Raw genomic sequence first — 17,427 nt, 5'->3', positions numbered from 1 at the left:
CCTTTGAATTGGGGCCAAGAATGTTCGTGAATGATTATAATCATGACGATAGTTACATCCATGGATTGAATAGTTATATTAGTATGACTCTGATTGTGTCTAATTCTGTACGCTTTTATTACCAAGAATTACACTTAATTCAAATATCTATTTCTTTTCAGCCTCCGTGCTTTCCAACTGTGTTTCTACTAATAAATTTTCGTCAACAACACGTTTAATTCCAATTTGCAACTGCATTACGATAAGCGATAAACTCAATTTACCTGTCAAGCAAAACATGAAAGGCTGATAACTTACGATCTTTTCATAGCTGATGAAAGAAAGTTGTTTTCAACTTAAATACACTTCAATGATTCATGATTTCTTGCTATGAATTCTAAATTGCCAATCTGGAGAAAAAAAACTTGATAAAAGCATTTTTTTATATCTAATTAATTTTTGTTTTATTGACATAATAACACTGCTCGCCATAGCCTTCAAATTATTACCCCAAAAAAAAAAACTCTGTACAAAAACATTTGTTTCTTTTCCAATTCATCCAAGTAATAATTTATAACTCACAGAGAAAGATTAAGAAAAAAATGTTTAATTCAATTATTGTAAAAAAATGCTCTGAAATCCGCAGAATTAACAAAGGAACAGAGATCCTTCTTTAAATATTTTTGTCAACATATTATTTTAGGACTTACAGCAAGCAAAAGAATCGATATCGAATTTTTTTTTAATTCTGCGATCAGAGAATAATAAGATATAGAAGGGTCATTCTCAAAAGTAATTGACCCTCGTTATCAGCATCATTCGGGGTAAGAAGCGAAGAAAAAACTGGATGGTAATCGGTAGAAAGTGGTTGAAGCGTAATTGGAATTTTGAATAATCCTAAATCATGGGATTAGCGGTGCGTCCATTTCTGATACGCTCTCTGAAGTACATTTCTTTCCTAACGTTATTCATTCCGGCTCAGTGGTCGGCAGCAGCAAACATGTCGTTGAGTCCAGGAGATCCGAATTCCTATTCACGGCCCGGTATTGTAATATATTTGCATTTAATGAATTAATACACACAATTCCGCTATAATTTAATGTTTTAATCAATGCTATTTCGATTGAGCTTGAATCGTTTATGAATATTTATCGTTAGCTGAAAGTCTTAACCTACAACAAAATATTTTTTGTGTACATTTCGAAATAATTAGTGGCTTGTCATTTGATACACCCATAAATATGAGTCGAAATAGGTTTTCTGAGCTGCAAACTCTTTCACATATCTAAATACGGTTTGAATAACTATTTGACGTTATTCTCCGTATCTTGTTATTGTTTCAATTATTCAAATATTTCCAGACTTAGCCGTGGTGACGCATATTGATCTGCACCTGCGTGTGGATTTTGACAAAAAAGTATTGGTTGGAAGCGTTATTTTGGATGTTAAAAAATCTGGGGATACCAACGAAGTGGTTAGTATTGTTCCATAAGGCGACTTAAATTTCTTTTAGTGTGAGTGCCTTCGATAATGTCTTTATTCATCCACATGTAAAGTTGCATTAGTGAATGAGATAGTACAATCAATAATCCGAAATGCTTTTACTAGCGTGAACACGTCCAAGTACAGAGTTTCAATTATCGAGAAATTCTTAAAATTGGTATTTTCATAATCTATAAAAAATTTTGTAGATTTTGGATAACCGAGGGTTGACCATTTCGACTGTGCTTAATGTTGCCGATGGTTCGCCATTAGAGTTTGTCAAAGGGGAATCAGTGACATATGGGTCAAAACTCAGCATCAAACTGCCTCAAGTGCAATCTCCAAATAATACGTAATTAAATTATTTGACAATTACTACTTGAATTTAATTTCAATCGACAGAAATATTGAAAGTGTAAAACTGTCGTTATCACTTGTTTCTCAATCTGTAAAACTTGATAAGAAAGCACTTGTTATTTCAATAGACTAATTCCCACTGTCAGAAAGCTTGATGGACAGTGATAAATTCAATTGATAATCCACATTCTTTTTACATGTGTGGAGAATTTGAACTTTGATGAGATAATTGACTTGCTTTTATACACTTTATCTTGAATAATAACTCAATTCTATACAAAATTTGGACATATTTTCACTTTCCTTACAGATATAAAATTGAAATACAGTATGCGACTTCGCCCAGTGCCAGTGGTTTACAATGGCTAGAGCCAGAACAAACAGCGGGTGGAAAATATCCATACATGTTTTCACAATGTCAGGTAGTTGAATGGTTGAAATAAAAATAATTATTGATATTCCATGAATTTTACTCTAAAAATATGTTCGTTTTGTACAGGCTATTCATGCCCGTTCTATATTGCCCTGCCAAGACACTCCGTCTGTGAAAGCGACCTATACTGCTGAGGTAATGCATCCATACAACAACGTTCAATAAAATATTTCGTAAATGAAACACACTGTGCACAGAACATGGCCATTATGTTTTTTCCTATAATGTACTGTGTATCAATGCAGATAAAAGCACCAGCAAATTTGACTGTCCTCATGTCTGCTTTGCATGACGGGATAGTAGAATCTGGTGGGGATATCAAAATACACAAATTTCACCAGCCAGTTCCAATTCCTGTCTATTTAATTGCACTCGCTGTTGGAAAATTAGTCTCCCAGAGAGTCGGCCCAAGATCACATGTCTGGGCGGAAAAGGAGCTCATTGAGCAAAGTGCATTTGAATTTAGCGAAACAGAAACTATGCTAAGAACTGCTGAAGATATTTGTGGCCCTTACGTTTGGGGTACGTTTTTTTTCTGATGTGGTGGTGATGTATCACGAGTATTAAGTCAGCCTTATTTTTTAATTATTTTATTATATGTATGTTTACCAAGATTCTATAAAAATTCTCAATCAAATAATAGCCAGTGACGATTTTGCTGGCATTGTAACATTATTCAGAGCTTTTATTTTAGAAATTTATGACTTGTTGATTTTACCACCGAGCTTTCCATTTGGCGGTATGGAAAATCCTTGTTTAACTTTTGTAACACCGACTCTCTTGGCTGGGGATCGTTCTCTGGCTGATGTGGTTGCTCATGAAATAGCTCACAGCTGGACTGGAAACTTGGTGACAAATGCAAACTTTGAACACTTTTGGCTAAATGAGGGATTCACTATGTTCGTTCAACGAAAAATACAGGGGAGAATACATGGTGATAAATTTCGGGACTTTTCAGCTATTAGAGGGCTCAAGGCGTTACGTGAAACTGTGAGTATTCCTGATTTGGTTATTCACAATTTGTGTGAATTGCGTATATTTGGAATAATATGGTAATTTCAACATTCTTGCTTTTCAGATTGCAGTATGTGGTGAAACTGATCTACTTACATACCTTGTGCCAAACTTGATAGGCATGGATCCTGATGATGCTTTTTCAACGGTACCCTATGAAAAAGGTCACACATTTGTGTACTACATCGAGCAGCTTCTCGGAGGACCTGAAGTGTTTGAACCATTTTTGAAATCTTATTTGAACACATATAAGTACAAAAGTATAGTGACATTGACTTGGAAAGGGTATTTATATGATTACTTCAAGGACAAAGTTGATGTAAGATATTGATTCAACTGATTTCTGCGCACTAGGCTATCATAAATCTTCACATTTAAACATTTTTATTTTTATCGCAGGTCCTAAACTCTATTGATTGGGATACATGGCTTTACAGACCAGGGATGCCCCCTGTAATCCCAGCGTATGACACAACTTTGACACAAGTGTGCAGAGAATTAGCAGATCGGTGGCTTCATTGGGACGAAAATACAACAAGCCCATTCAACATGTCAGATATCACAAAATTAAGTTCAAATCAAAAGATTGAATTTCTGGCTGAATTATTACTAGCCAATGAAACGTTATCACAAAAAAAGTTGGAAGTTATGAATCAAGTGTACAAGTTCGATCCTATGAAAAATTCAGAAATCAGGTACAGGACAACTTATTACAATCATAAGTACTGAATATTTGTGAATTTGTTTTGAATTTTATACAAAACTATCGACACTTAATCCATTAATACATTGTTCAACAGATTTCAATGGATACGTTTGTCACTCAAGGGTCGCTGGAGAGCCAAAGTATCACTTGCGTTAACCTTTGTAACGGAACAAGGACGTATGAAATTTATTAGACCGATTTACCGAGACTTATATGCATGGGAAGAGGTCCGCCAACAAGCCATTGATACATTTTTGGCAAACAAACATAAAATGATGTATGTCAGCGCTCATGCAGTGGCCGAAGATTTGTGTCTAAACAGTGATGTGTGAATGATGTCGATATATGAGCTTATGACCATAAAATACCACTTGCTGAATAATCGGACAAAATGGTTATCTTGATATAAATAATTTGTATGATGCTTTTAATACTTTATACATGGTGGGAAGATGATAACAAATAGTTACGTGTTGGAATATATAATTTTACTACCTATATAATACTCTGTTTATCTCAACGGTGAAATTGATTGAGTTTTGTACCGTTGACAGAAATCACGTTTGTTATTAATCGTCAGTTTACACCACCCGTTGGTTGTAACAAAGTTTTTGCTGTTGTTTGTTATCGATAAAATAAGTACAGGTTTAAATACATAAACCGTGACTGGATGGAACTACTTGGTAGGAATTTATTTTTATGACTATATACAGATGTACAAAATGTCAGTATGTTTTGGAGTAATTTAAATTGCTAATGATTGCAAACTACAAAGTTTTCTTTTTATGTCGAGTTTGTAAACTGCTGATTTTCTTTAACGCAGAATATACTGTTTTGGATAGTCTACAATTTTCGGGTAGTTTTCGACTTCTTCTGGTGAAATATGATCCAATCGAGTTGGGACAGGTCTCAAATATCTAATTTGATTACTGATGTTTTTCAAGATCTCTTCAGGGATTTTATCGTCAGGGAAAACATGTAAACGTTGCATTGTATGCCTTCGTTGTAAGTTGCCGTCCATTCCATTATACACAGCTTTTTTTATGACCTACACGAAAAAAAATACACTAGTTAGCAGATTCTTGAAAGAATATTTATATTCTTTATTAAATTACGATGATTTCTTACCAATGTAGGATTTTTGTTGTGCAATTCCCAGGCAAGTGTCCACGATGCACCCCCAGGGTAGGTTGTGTGGTGGAAATACACACGTTTCCTCCATTCGTCACCTGGTAAGGCGATATCTCTACTATTCATGACAACAACATGATCTCCGCAATCATCTGTGAATGAGTGTCAAAAATTAACTAATTTAATTGTAAAAATGAAAACTCAACTATTAATTACGTAAATATTTCAGGAAATACAAGTTCTCAGCAATTTTGTACTCACTCATTGGATGGTATATGGGTTTGTGTAGACCCATGAGATGCTTGATTATTACTTGTGCACTGTCAAATGGATTTTGCCATGTAGCATCGAAAAGATGCCAGGTTCTAGCAAATGTAGCCCATTGCTAAAATAATGTAAAATAATAAACGATTTTCATTCAGATTAGTAGGAGATTCAAAGCTACTTTGATGTGAAACTAACCTGTGCTCTTTTCACTGCGGACATTATTGAAGTAAGATTTTTCCTGTCCTATGAAAGCTCATGAATTAGAGGCTCGTTTCCCCAAATAACGGCACCAATCTAATATTTCTATATCTTACGTGCTTATGTTGGAAAAACGACTTTTGATTTCTACGAACAAAATTTCCGGCTCCTTGGCACAAAGTTCTTACTGCTTACATTGCCCATGAATAACAAGTTAGTACCTAGATGCGACGCATTGGGCCGAATCTTGTGAACAAATTTCTTGCGATGGTTTTTCAGATATCCGTCAGAGGAATTATCTTCAACGAAATTATCTCACGGCATCCATGGAGACTAGAGAGTAAGGAGTCCAAACGTAATGCTAGCCAAATGGTCGATGAAAGTGATGAACGATTCGCGGATTGTAACCACTTGGCCGCGCTACCACTGCGGGCTCCGTCAGCGCGGTGATTTTGATGAATCGTCGATCCTCACGTATGTATCCTATTTGTAACCAGGCGCTGGTATCGCTTGCGGATACATCCCGAACTACAAGATCTTTCATCGCTCTCACGAACCACTTTTCGACGATTCCGCCATATGCGTTCGGCCTCCTTACCTTCATCAAAGAGTATCTCTTTGACCTTCGTGAGATTTCGGTACCATCGACCGCCAGGAAGCGCTGCTATCGGTTATCTGCGAAGTGGTAATTAGCATTTCCGGTCATCTTGCCGTTGTACAAGTATTTCTGATCATCTTATGTGATCTTGTGTATCGCGACCAGTAGTGAACTTTGCGTATAGGTAATCCGGATCTCTTCACTTGCCCTAGAAAGATCGACAACAGTGCACAAGAAATCCGCATTTGACTTTACGACGGGGTTATCTTTTCCATACGATCGAATATCGCGTTAGTTTTGAGGGAGTGAAAAATAACCGAAGGCAAAGCCGAGACTCTATTTCATCTGAATTTTCACGCGCACCCACTATGTCCCTGTTTGGATCCTTGATGGGCGATTTTGAAGAGGATCCCATCATCGGGTAAGGTTATTTGCTAGCCCCTCACTAATTGGCAAATTAGTACTTCTCAATCGTTGGCCGTATGTAATCGTGTATGGTAAGGTAAGCGCTTTAACTTCACTCTGGCAGATCAACGGAGAATGTTCGCGCCACCGATCCACATAATTTGTTCAAGACAGTTCGTCTGTATTGATTTTGACTTTCACAATAACGTCTATTTTTCGTCTGTTCTTCAATAAACGATATGCAAACTTAATTATTACAGGTTAGCAGACTGAAACACTCTCGTGATTCTGTAGTAAAAATTTCGACATATGCGTTGCGGAAAGCATTTTGTTTATCTTGACACATTTTTTTCCCTGAACACATCAGATTTGATCAAAATAATTTTCTGTAATCGTTCGAAATAGCCAAGAACAGTTCAGAATATTTTGTACCTGCACAATGCGTGGCTACAAATTTTCCATAATTTTAGTCCCTGGCATACAATTTCTTATTTATTACCACCACAGAAAACCAAGTTTCGTTTTCAAGAAATATTCACCGTACGTTGAAAAACTATCTTTCTACTTGCCTCTGTGTGTTTGAATGTTTTATCCAGGATCAGTTTTTTATGGATTACAAAATCCTACTAATAGCAAGTATTGCCTTACACATGATTGTATACCTATCATCTCTTGTCAAAACAATTTCTGAATCTGTTGTTAAATTTATGGACTAATTTTTTCATCTACTCCTACACTACATATCTATAATAAATATGCCCAAAAGTGTTAAAATTTCAATTTTTCTCATTCTTATAATATCCATTTGAGTACTAAATGTTTATTCACAGCGTACATTAAAATCTAAGCGTAAACTTTTTGTTCCAAATCATTTGCAAATATTTAATAATCAATTGACAAATCAATGCGTCCATGGAAACAGAATTTTATTTATGATCAATTGCAGCCTGCAATTATTATTGTCGCATAATTCATAGGGCTTAATTTATCAACGATAAATTTTTTTTACAGTGATGATATTGTACAATGAGGAAATTAAATTAAATGTTTGACTATACAAAGGGTTAAAGTATGGCAATATATGAAACGTACAGAAATATTATTATTTCTATATAATAAATTAAAAAAGTATCTTTCCATCTCAACAGGACTCACATGCGATCTATGCGACATATGAACAACATGATGAACTCGCTCTTTAGCGATCCCTTTGGTATGATGGGTGGACCCGCTCCACTTACTGGGTCAAATCATCACCGGGTAAATTCTCGTCATAACGAAATGCAAATGATGCCGTTTGGCTTTCCCCCGATGCCTGCTTTCAACATGAACCGTGTTTTTGCAGATTATGTAAGTAAAAATGTGAGGATATTCAAAGATTTTGGTCAGCTATCAAGCTTTGCGTTCCATTATTTTTTATTGATTTGCTACTTTTTTAAAAAGTTTTGTCTAGTTTAATTATTCTGTTAGAACATGCGAAGTACTGATTGCTAAGTACAGACCCTTAGATTAATTCTGACACATTCAACGCCGCCTGTTGTAGTCTGCTGTCATGTGTTTCACTGTCTAACATGTAAAGTAGACATCGGTGGCCTTTAATATGTCAGAATAAATCTAATAGGTCTGTCAATTACCAGGAATCCAACTCTTGAGAGTGTGTAATGTCATTTTAACCAATTTGGAAAATCGTTTCTTCCAGGGAAACATGGGTCCAAACAACGGAAATTGTCACTCTTTCATGAGTAGCTCTGTCATGACTATGACCAGTGGTCCAGATGGCAGACCACAGGTGTATCAAGCATCATCTTCAACAAGAACTGCACCTGGTGGAGTTAAAGAGACCAAGAAAACTGTCTGCGACTCTCGTACAGGTACAAAAAAGATGGCAATTGGTCATCATATTGGTGAACGAGCTCATATCTATGAACGAGAGCAGAATGTTCATAATGGTGATGAAGAAGAACGTCAAGAATATATAAATCTTGAAGAAGGTAAAATAATTCTTGAATAAATTAATCCTCAAGTATTTACCTGACTCGTAATTCCTTTTAATAATCCTAATATCAATTGTTAATACTTATATTGTTTATTCATTTTAACTTCAACTTGCGGATATTTTTGCGTTTTGTTCAGAAGAAGCCGAAGATTTCAACCAGGAATGGGAGACTCGTACTAAGCATGCTGTTGGCGCAGTGGATCACCACACTCATGGACCTGCTGGCTATGCTGTATCTCGGCACAGAAACCGTCGTGAACATAGTCCTCTGGCTTTGCCGGCACCAACAGCAAGGTTAGTTTATCACAATGCAATATTTTCTTGATTGCTAACAATTTGCTATATTTATTTTTTCTTGCATCGGCATCGTAAATAAGAACTTGAAGTGGAAGTTGGTAGAAAAAGGTAGCAGAAAATTCAGAACTTCAGGCCTAAAACAGTTCTCACATCCTGACTGGAATCCAGTTCTCATAGTCGTTGAACAGAATCACGCTAAGCTTCAATATTGAAGAACTCATCAAATGTTTTTCCAACAACCTCAAAGTTGCTAATTTCTCTGTGTGAAAATGTCACTTTCTATTTTCTACCACCCCTAATTTTCTTTATGATTAACGTCATCGTGTATGCAAGCAAGATCGAGGTTATTGGAAGAACATTTAACGTGGTTTTCAATATTGACGCCTCGTGTGGTTGCATTTATCAACTCCGAGAAGTGAATTCTAGCAAGGACATGAGAACCACTGCTTCTGGCATGGAGTTTTGAATTTTCGACTACTTACTTTTGCCAACTTTCACTTCATAACAAGAGCCTAACATACAGTCAATTTGCTAAGAAAATGGATTAGCAATATGTGTTTCATTATTTGCGGATGAAAAATAGGTTTCATCAAAATACTTTCACTGATCGCATAAAATGTAAATGATTAATCGTAAATTTATCTCTATGATTACTTCAATTATCCATTATCTTTTGTTTTAATTATTCTATTAGTTCCATCAGTCACACGATTTTGAAGGTGTCTATTACTTGGAGTATTACAAATTTAATCAGTTGTTTCGGTGTTTTTTCGTTCTTTCGGGTAAGATATTGTATTTTGGGCTCTCAATATATCCATCGTTGATTTCATTTTTTTTTCCTGCTCCTATAGTTATGGGATATTGTATGATACATAATGCACGAATAGAGAATATCAAACGTTCTTGCAATCGATTTGATGGTATTGTAACTTGTTCCATGATGCACCTTATTTCTTAAGGTTTTTTCTGCATGTAATATGTACTACATCATTAGAATGCATTCAATTAGCAGATACAAGAAACGTGGAAGGCGATCTGGTAAAAATACCTACTCGAAAAAGTGATAATGCGAAAGAATCAATCCTGCAAATGATTATTTGTTGCTCATATCTCCTTTGTGAAATTACCTTGTAATATTGCACGTCAATAAAATATATTCATACTGCACGAATTGAATAAAATTCACAAAAATTAGTACATTGTTATTTCGTAGTTCTGCTTTGTATTCTAGTTTATGTAGTGGAATGTATGCTGTTACGGCATTAGTCGATTATGTTTTTTATTTTTATTTTTAATTAAAATTCAAGTGTTTTCTAAATTTATCCATTTTTTTAACGTGCAAACGAGAAATTTTTTCACACAGTTTGTGTTGAGTTTATTATCACGCCTAAGTTTACAGTGAATGTGATCAACATATTTTTCTATTGAATGAAAAAATGTAGTAAATTAGATGTTATTACTTTACCACTCTTTTGTTCGAAACTAAAGACAAGTAGAACCACTGTATCTGTCAATCTCACCTGAGAAGTGTAGATTTACAATTATCGACTCTTCTTTGTTTAAATTCACTCTTGTATTAGATGGTTATTTACTTTTTTATTTTCTTTGCTTTTATTTTATGTCCTGGTCTGGTTGTGGTTGGTATACTTTTGTAGCCGACTATCTAGTCGTTCCAGGTGGGCACCTTCTCCAAGGCGAGGTTTGAGAACCTCATATTCTCCAAAGCCCAGCAGTTTATTATCCACATCACGGTAAGCTTCTATTGGTATATGCTGATTTATCTCCCAAAAACTGACTACTATCTACAACTCAGGTCTACAGAAGGGAGAATTATCTAAACACAATTTGAGATCAGCATCTTGTTTTTACTACCTTGGTCTTTTGGTAGACATCGGTTGGTGTACAATTATTTTTTGTTTTTGCTAATAATTTCGGCATCTACGATATTTTCTCTTCCTCATTACTAATGTTCAAGATGTACCTCAAGCAATGTATTTGAACCTCTGGCTTCGTGTTTTTATAGAAACTTGTTTTACACTTCATTGATTTCTTTTTGTAGAATTATGTCTATGTGCACAAAGCTGACTGTGTCTATGTGCAAGTATCAAGAAAATTAAACAGGTGGCCTTATTACTTTTATAATGCCCCCCCAATACCGCTGCCCTCCTGCACGACTTGTCCCATTTCGACCAATAACAATTTAAAAGTATTTTATTTTAAAACAACAGGGAGTTGAGAGACTTGTTTCATTTTCTTTCTGTTTTACCGTATAGAAACATAACTGAACTAGTATCGAATATCGTTTATTGTCTATTACAGGTACAGCCGCAAATATTAATAATTAAAAGCGTAGAGTACACAGTGGTGACGCTAGTACGACGTAAGTACGATGCGTAACATAGACTTTTATACCTATTAAATTACTAATTAAATTATCCTAATTGCTAAAAAAAACACAGCAAACTTTACCTCTCTTGCATACATTCATTAGGGTGTTGACGAATTTTTACCGCCCCATCACTGAAATCAATTTCAAATCATTTAAAAAGAGTCGCCAAATTTTTTCAGATTCTTACAGCAAGTCTGAGATAGCCCGCATTGTGATCGAAGTTTCTTATGGAAGTGACATGAGAAAAACTTTTTTTCGCACTATATATATTATCGTGAAAGTAATAATGTTCCAAAAAATCTGTAACAGCGAGGTTTTAGTCGGCATTTGTGATACTATATGAAAAAAAAAATACACATCATCGTACGAGGCAATCTAGACGAATTGCACTTCCTCTAAATAAAAAAAAAATCAGGTTTCGAGGTTGTGCAATTCATCTAGATTGCCTAGTACGATGATGTGTATTTTTTCCCAGATAGTAGCACTAATTCTCACCAAAACCTCGCGGTTACAGATTATTTGGAACATTATTACTCTTGCAATAAAATATATACTGAGAAAAAAAGTTTTACCCATGTTAATTTTCATAAGAAACTTTGATCACATGCGGACTATCTTAGAATTGATGTAAAAATCTGTAAAAATTCGGCGATTGTTTTCGAATTATTTGAAGTTTATTTGGGGGATGGTCTGGCAAAAATTCGTCAACACCCTGAATAAGGGCCACTCTAATACATATATGTGTGTAGAACAGGCCTCCTCAAGCATTAGTTTTTGATAGTTTTATTATATCTCGATTCAAAGTAACGTGTGTTAAAGAAAATGGTTCAATTCAATGAATTATGCTGAACTTTCCTGCGTTTTTCTGCAAGTCTAGGATTTATAAAAATGTACAATAGGCATCTTGGCCTCGCATATTCTCACACTCCCAGTAGATATAAAGATAGTAACAATGTGTTAACTACATCAACGGAAAATTAGTGCAGAGTAATTATGGATATCGCCTTATTATATTTAACGTCTTGCAATTAAAAATAGATCAAATGATAGTTAATTTTTTTTTAAAGACATCTAATCGTTACTCATTGAACAATAGATGTCAAAAAAACAAAGGTCATTTGTATTGCGCAATGTACCTTTGTAAAGAATATTCTGTCCCATAATATTCATTTACAGACATGTTTTTTGAAACACAAGTTTCACGAAGGAATTTTACAAACGTATCGCTTGTTTTTCCGTACGCACCTAACTGTCTCAGTACATGAATAATTCATGTAAATAATAGATTGCTAAATTGAAGATTGAGATTTCTCTTTCCTTTTTTGGAGTGCTATTGGTCTTGTGCGATATTCAATGTCTTCGTGTTACGTTTAATTGTTGACTGTGTTGCTGTGTCCTAAACTTTCTGAAAAATAAAGTCTAACATTAATACAATTAATAATATGTTAGGGAATCTTCAAATAGTTTGAGTAACTTCAAGTAAAATGTTGATAAATCTCTAGTGTGAAAACTCCTTATTCTTGTTTTAGGTAGTAAGAGTTTTTGTCCTGATAGGAAAATGTACATAGTAACTTCAGTCAAACACAAACGAGTGAATTGTTTTTGTACCTCCTACATTGGATAGGTAATAACTTTTGTGTAATGATCGTTTCACTCTCTTTGATATTTTGGCTATATGTTCTCAGTTTAAAGCAAATTTCATGAATAATACCTAACTCGTATGCATACATATATAAATGGTCAAAAGCAAAAATATCCATGAACTTGCTGCGATAAAATGACATTCTTACTATAAAAAATTATTAAAGAAATTTATTAAAAATAATATTATCTGGTTTTAATCATCATCAGTTACTCGGATTGGATACTGCATTACGATGTCATTTAATTGATGAACATGATATAAGAAAACAGAGACTATAATGAAATGTTAATTCAGGTTGAAATGTTTTTACAATTCTTTTTTACTAGGTAATACAGTGTATTCTAGTAATTGAAATGGATACATTGCATAATATCCCTTGACTTACCTCAAATGTAAGCTAGTTTTAACTGATGACGCAATTTTCATACTTAGATGATTGAAGAACGATACCTTGATACTTCGGTAATATGCATCTAGCGCATGGTTATTTTTTGCAGATTTATTTTCTGCGGCAACACGTAAAAAACTTACTTTTCAAACTCTTTATTTGTTTTCTATTTTCAGCACCAGTAGATCAGAAACTACATCAACAGAAACTAAAGTGACGCAGCCTCCATCAACATCACCTGCTGGTTTAGGAAGTCGCAAGCGTGATCATAGTCCAGAGAAAGAGAGCAGTCATAAACGACTCTCCAATTCAGATTCCACTGCTTGAAGACACCTTAGACAGACGAAATGCCACAGCTCATTTTATTTTCATGGTAAAATATCGGTATGATTCATTATCATTCATATTAAAAGTTATTTTCACTGCACCAAAATTAATCAAGGATTCCTCAATCGGTCCAAACAAAGATATCTGTTTCTGACGTTTAAATGTTGCTAAGTTTTAATTAGTTTTAAACTTCTCAAACTACAAATTTGTTCACCATGGGTGGTTGATGTATTTTAAAGCTTAGACCAGTGACATATATTATGTGTCGAGCTTCAGCTTACAATATCAGATATTAATATTTACACATAAACCGTACATAGATTTTGGCATGTTTGATTTCACAATACAACTGGAAATTTTCCTTTGTATAAAGTCTAGTTATCAAGTACCGAGATTTTACTGTACTATCATTGGCTATGAGACTGTCCCATTTTATGTCAACGATCTAGATGTTATATTTAAAATAATCATGGATTCAAGGCTTACAAAACCGGGTAGTATTTATACCTATATATACATATTATAAATATATATATATATATACAATTACAGATCGGTGATGTTATCAGATGCAACAATGTTGTGCTGTTATTGCTCATTAAGCATCTAATATTTTTTGAGCCACAGCCAAAACTCAAGAGTTCGAGGTTGTAGAAGTGAATCTTTATTAAAGTACAAGGTAGTTCTTTAATTTTCTATATAAGATTAAATATATTTGTGTGGATGTGGGATATTTAATGCGATAGAAGCACAACCATTTTCATTTCAATTTTCGGAGTAGATTTTCGTTTAAAAATCGCAGGAATGATTTTTTTTCTAATTTTAATAGTCCTTAATCGAACGAAGATGCTCGTTTTTGTGGAGAGATTTTATTCCACCAATTATTGTAATTTTTTCAACCTTCTTTTTCCGCATAGACATTATTTTGCATTTTTTCTTCTATTTATAATATGATACCTCCGATATCACCGGAGAATAAATAATTAGCGATACGATGATGTTGCCCTGTGACGAAACCTCACCGTAAATTAACTATATGTGCTACAATTTAAATCCGACAGTTGTATTCGAATCATAACTGAACGCTAAAGACGGTCATTATGAACACGTGTACGCAAACTGCTTAATAAATGAATATAGAGTAACTCTAGTTTAGATGATTCCAATACATAATTGAAGTATACCGTAGATTGTAATATAATAAATATTCTGAATTTCTTAGAAGTCGTAGGACGATAAGAGGACAGTTACAGTTGTACGGAATTTCAGGATATATTTTGGGACAGGATCTCGATGACAAAATAATGACATCTTAGCTTTTAGAGTGCTTTAATTCTGATTTATTTGAAACTGAACCAAGCAGAGAAATCTGTCGTTACAATTTAGTGTACTGACACAAGTAAAATTGTAAAGTGTGGTATAAAATAAATATATATTGTATCCCATCATAACAATACTATTCCAATCATATTATGCCTATGGATTAGATAAGAAAGAAGTAGGTATGCTATTTAGTTAGTTTTCGATACATTCAATGCAAATGTTATCAACTGTTATATTTTTGTTTGCTGCATTTTTTACTTAGTTTTATTTCATGTCATTCAACTTCAGTAAAGATGAATTGTTTCGTTGTAAACATTTTTTTTCAGGGTCCATTTTTTTGTGTTTTCGGTCACGATTAAATTTTATCCCACACTTGAATTGCTAAAATTTCACTGTCAATTAAGCCGTTCATTTGGAGGATAAATTTCAATTTTGTGGCAAAACAAAACTGCCGTTACACTGACGGACGTTGTTTTGGTATATTTATATCACGGCCAATGACAAGAGTGTCATTGTAAATATTATTCGATAACAGTTAACATTTCCATTGAACAATGAAATTTCACAAAATAAAATACAATAAAGAAAATTAAACTACCCCAACCGAAGTGCAAAGCCTACATATTATAAACAAGTGTTAATGAAAGAAAATAAGTGTGACTCAGTCTCTGACTGGTTTGCGGGCATTGTTTAAAAGAATTTGTATAATGAAACAATAGTAAATAATAAAAAAAGAACAAAAGAGGAAAGCTGGCAGAAAAAATGGTAATCTTTTAAGTTTTGCTGACACCTCTTTGGGTGGAGCGGCCTCTGTTAATTGTCTTCAGCCAAGGTATTGATTCTTGCATTGATGGTTAAAAGTTGTGCAATATACTGTGTATCGCACATAACTTCGGCAAGACTGGCTAGAAGACCTTCCAGTTTCTCATGCGTCAGACCCATCTGGCGTGCACATTTCATTAGAATTGTTGATTCCTCTGTGTCTTGGGAGGTCTGAAAGAAAGCAATTAATTTTGTTATATACCCATGCGTAAACTACCAATCAACCAATCAAATATTTCTGTCCAGTTATTCACATTAGGTAAGCTCAAAAATGTTGATATTAATACATCTCAACACATGTTCTGTATTATATAACATTATAGTGCCATAGTTTATTCTAACTCAATTCAATTTAATAATCACCTTAGGCAAGCCATCGAATTTACTGAACGGCATCTTCAGGCGTTTCTTCCCATTGCTTGTCTGATAAAAGATGGTAAACGAATGTGTCTTGTTGATGTCGATCGTAACTGGAAAGTAAATTCCGGCAGTAACATGACCTTTTGTGTCCCTGGCAAGTAGACTCCTGAAGTTGTAGACTAAGTTTCGTCGCTCAGTAACGTCAATAGCGGTCAAATATGGTCTTGCAACGTAGATAAGGGCAACCTGTGTTCTCTCTTGAACTCCTGGACGGTTTTCTCTTTCGTGCCATTCAACATAGTCAGAATCTTTAGTACACAGGGTGTAATTGTACTCTTTTTTACAGTTTGGTTCTTCAGACTGCGTAAACCATCCCGAGTGCGGGTACAGCTTATCCGCCATCACAGTGACGACACGCGCAACATGGTAACCAGGGTCAAGCAGCAATACTCCTCGACGACCGTTTATCTCAATTTTCAAACATACTAAGACATGTTCTTTCTCGCCACTGTCGGCAGCTGGTGCACCACCGACGTACCCAGCGATGTCACCGATTGTCTGCAAGTTTTAACAAGTGATTAATCGTTTGCTGTTGAAGGGGATGTTCATCGACAAATGGATATAATTGGTGACAATATTGAGCCAATCATAGACCCCCTGGACTAAGAAATGCACAACATATTCAGGAAATTTGAATTACAGTATAGTGTAAAATTATCCTTCTGGTATGCATGCATTGAAATATTGAATTTTAATCTATGTATTTCTTACCTCTTCACAGGATACCAAGTACAGACGACTGGCTATGCCAGGAAATCTCTCGTTAAGGCTGCACAGACGTCGCAGTAACTCAAAGCCAAGACCTACGCATGTATGGTGTTCGTTGGTTATCACTGGCTGATACTTGCGATAGAAGCGTTCTAGCGAAGTTTCTCCGCTCACTTTGAACTCTTCATAAAGTCTGTAAGAAAATTTTCAAAGTTAATTACCTTAAGGAAGTCATACCGCATCATGAATCAGTTTATTATCGAAGCTAAAGGAAATCTTCAGCGAACACAATCCAATTCGTCGTTCGGTAATGTAATTACTTACCTAAGGAAGTTGCTGACGGTGTCATAGCGATGCTCGCGCAACAAACGTTGCGTTTCGAGTTCAACGCTGCCTGCTAGTTCCTCATATTGTTCGACCGTGGGAAAGGTCAGGGCTGGTGACTCGTCGTTGGCCCAAACCGGCAGGGGTAACGGCAGGCCCCTGATCCAGGGCCCACGTGCCTGCCCCCGCGGCTGGCACCATGTTTCTGCCGTCTCGAG

General features: G+C 35.1%; 4 protein-coding genes across 9 annotated transcripts; 2 read left to right on the top strand and 2 right to left on the bottom strand.

Annotated features, from left to right (window-relative positions):
- Positions 1-789: 789 nt before the first annotated feature.
- LOC124223530 (leukotriene A-4 hydrolase) lies at positions 790-4,436 on the top strand. The gene is made up of 10 exons (XM_046635577.2): positions 790-1,022; positions 1,341-1,453; positions 1,671-1,813; positions 2,129-2,240; positions 2,318-2,386; positions 2,497-2,773; positions 2,946-3,241; positions 3,330-3,584; positions 3,665-3,960; positions 4,066-4,436. Exons 1-10 carry the CDS (start codon positions 884-886, stop codon positions 4,301-4,303), a joined length of 1,938 nt encoding a protein of 645 aa, XP_046491533.1. The 5' UTR covers positions 790-883; the 3' UTR covers positions 4,304-4,436.
- On the bottom strand, positions 4,238-6,009 carry mRpL13 (mitochondrial ribosomal protein L13). The gene is made up of 5 exons (XM_046635713.2): positions 5,684-6,009; positions 5,565-5,612; positions 5,364-5,487; positions 5,100-5,254; positions 4,238-5,019 (listed from the first exon to the last, which is right to left on the bottom strand). The coding sequence occupies exons 2-5, from the start codon at positions 5,586-5,588 to the stop codon at positions 4,786-4,788; spliced, it is 537 nt and encodes a 178-aa protein (XP_046491669.1). The 5' UTR covers positions 5,589-5,612; positions 5,684-6,009; the 3' UTR covers positions 4,238-4,785.
- Positions 6,010-6,182: 173 nt separating this feature from the next.
- On the top strand, positions 6,183-15,684 carry Mlf (myeloid leukemia factor). Of its 6 annotated transcripts, XM_046635642.2 has the most exons (7): positions 6,183-6,586; positions 7,719-7,920; positions 8,270-8,561; positions 8,704-8,860; positions 10,519-10,614; positions 11,183-11,243; positions 13,462-13,603. In XM_046635642.2, the coding sequence occupies exons 1-6, from the start codon at positions 6,534-6,536 to the stop codon at positions 11,199-11,201; spliced, it is 819 nt and encodes a 272-aa protein (XP_046491598.1). In that variant the 5' UTR covers positions 6,183-6,533; the 3' UTR covers positions 11,202-11,243; positions 13,462-13,603. The 6 variants fall into 6 exon arrangements, with proteins under 6 accessions (XP_046491598.1, XP_046491618.1, XP_046491578.1 ...); XM_046635622.2 differs by lacking the exon at positions 11,183-11,243 and having other exon boundaries at positions 6,185-6,586; positions 13,462-15,684; XM_046635671.2 differs by lacking the exon at positions 10,519-10,614 and having other exon boundaries at positions 6,188-6,586.
- Positions 14,480-17,427, bottom strand: LOC124224834 (uncharacterized; the record flags this gene model as incomplete). The annotated part of the gene is made up of 4 exons (XM_046637039.2): positions 14,480-15,928; positions 16,121-16,675; positions 16,889-17,078; positions 17,210-17,427. Coding segments are annotated over 4 exons (1,143 nt in total), but the record flags the coding sequence as incomplete, so codon positions are not given.

Source organism: Neodiprion pinetum, chromosome 1 (genome assembly GCF_021155775.2).
Source record: "Neodiprion pinetum isolate iyNeoPine1 chromosome 1, iyNeoPine1.2, whole genome shotgun sequence".
NCBI lineage: Eukaryota > Metazoa > Arthropoda > Insecta > Hymenoptera > Diprionidae > Neodiprion > Neodiprion pinetum.
This window is presented reverse-complemented; position numbering and strand designations above follow the sequence as displayed.

What these genes read in the sequence shown, in the direction of transcription:
- Mlf (XM_046635622.2), top strand. Translation starts at nt 6,534, where the DNA reads ATGTCCCTGTTTGGATCCTTGATGGGCGATTTTGAAGAGGATCCCATC. An exon ending in ATATATAAATCTTGAAGAAG is followed by an intron (nt 8,562 to 8,703) that starts GTAAAATAATTC and finishes CGTTTTGTTCAG; the next exon opens with AAGAAGCCGAAGATTTCAAC. An exon ending in AGTTTATTATCCACATCACG is followed by an intron (nt 10,615 to 13,461) that starts GTAAGCTTCTAT and finishes TTCTATTTTCAG; the next exon opens with CACCAGTAGATCAGAAACTA.
- LOC124223530 (XM_046635577.2), top strand. Translation starts at nt 884, where the DNA reads ATGGGATTAGCGGTGCGTCCATTTCTGATACGCTCTCTGAAGTACATT. An exon ending in GAATTCCTATTCACGGCCCG is followed by an intron (nt 1,023 to 1,340) that starts GTATTGTAATAT and finishes AAATATTTCCAG; the next exon opens with ACTTAGCCGTGGTGACGCAT. An exon ending in ACATGTTTTCACAATGTCAG is followed by an intron (nt 2,241 to 2,317) that starts GTAGTTGAATGG and finishes CGTTTTGTACAG; the next exon opens with GCTATTCATGCCCGTTCTAT.
- mRpL13 (XM_046635713.2), bottom strand. Translation starts at nt 5,588, where the DNA reads ATGTCCGCAGTGAAAAGAGCACAG. An exon ending in CCGCAGTGAAAAGAGCACAG is followed by an intron (nt 5,488 to 5,564) that starts GTTAGTTTCACA and finishes ACATTATTTTAG; the next exon opens with CAATGGGCTACATTTGCTAG. An exon ending in ACAACAAAAATCCTACATTG is followed by an intron (nt 5,020 to 5,099) that starts GTAAGAAATCAT and finishes TTTTTCGTGTAG; the next exon opens with GTCATAAAAAAAGCTGTGTA.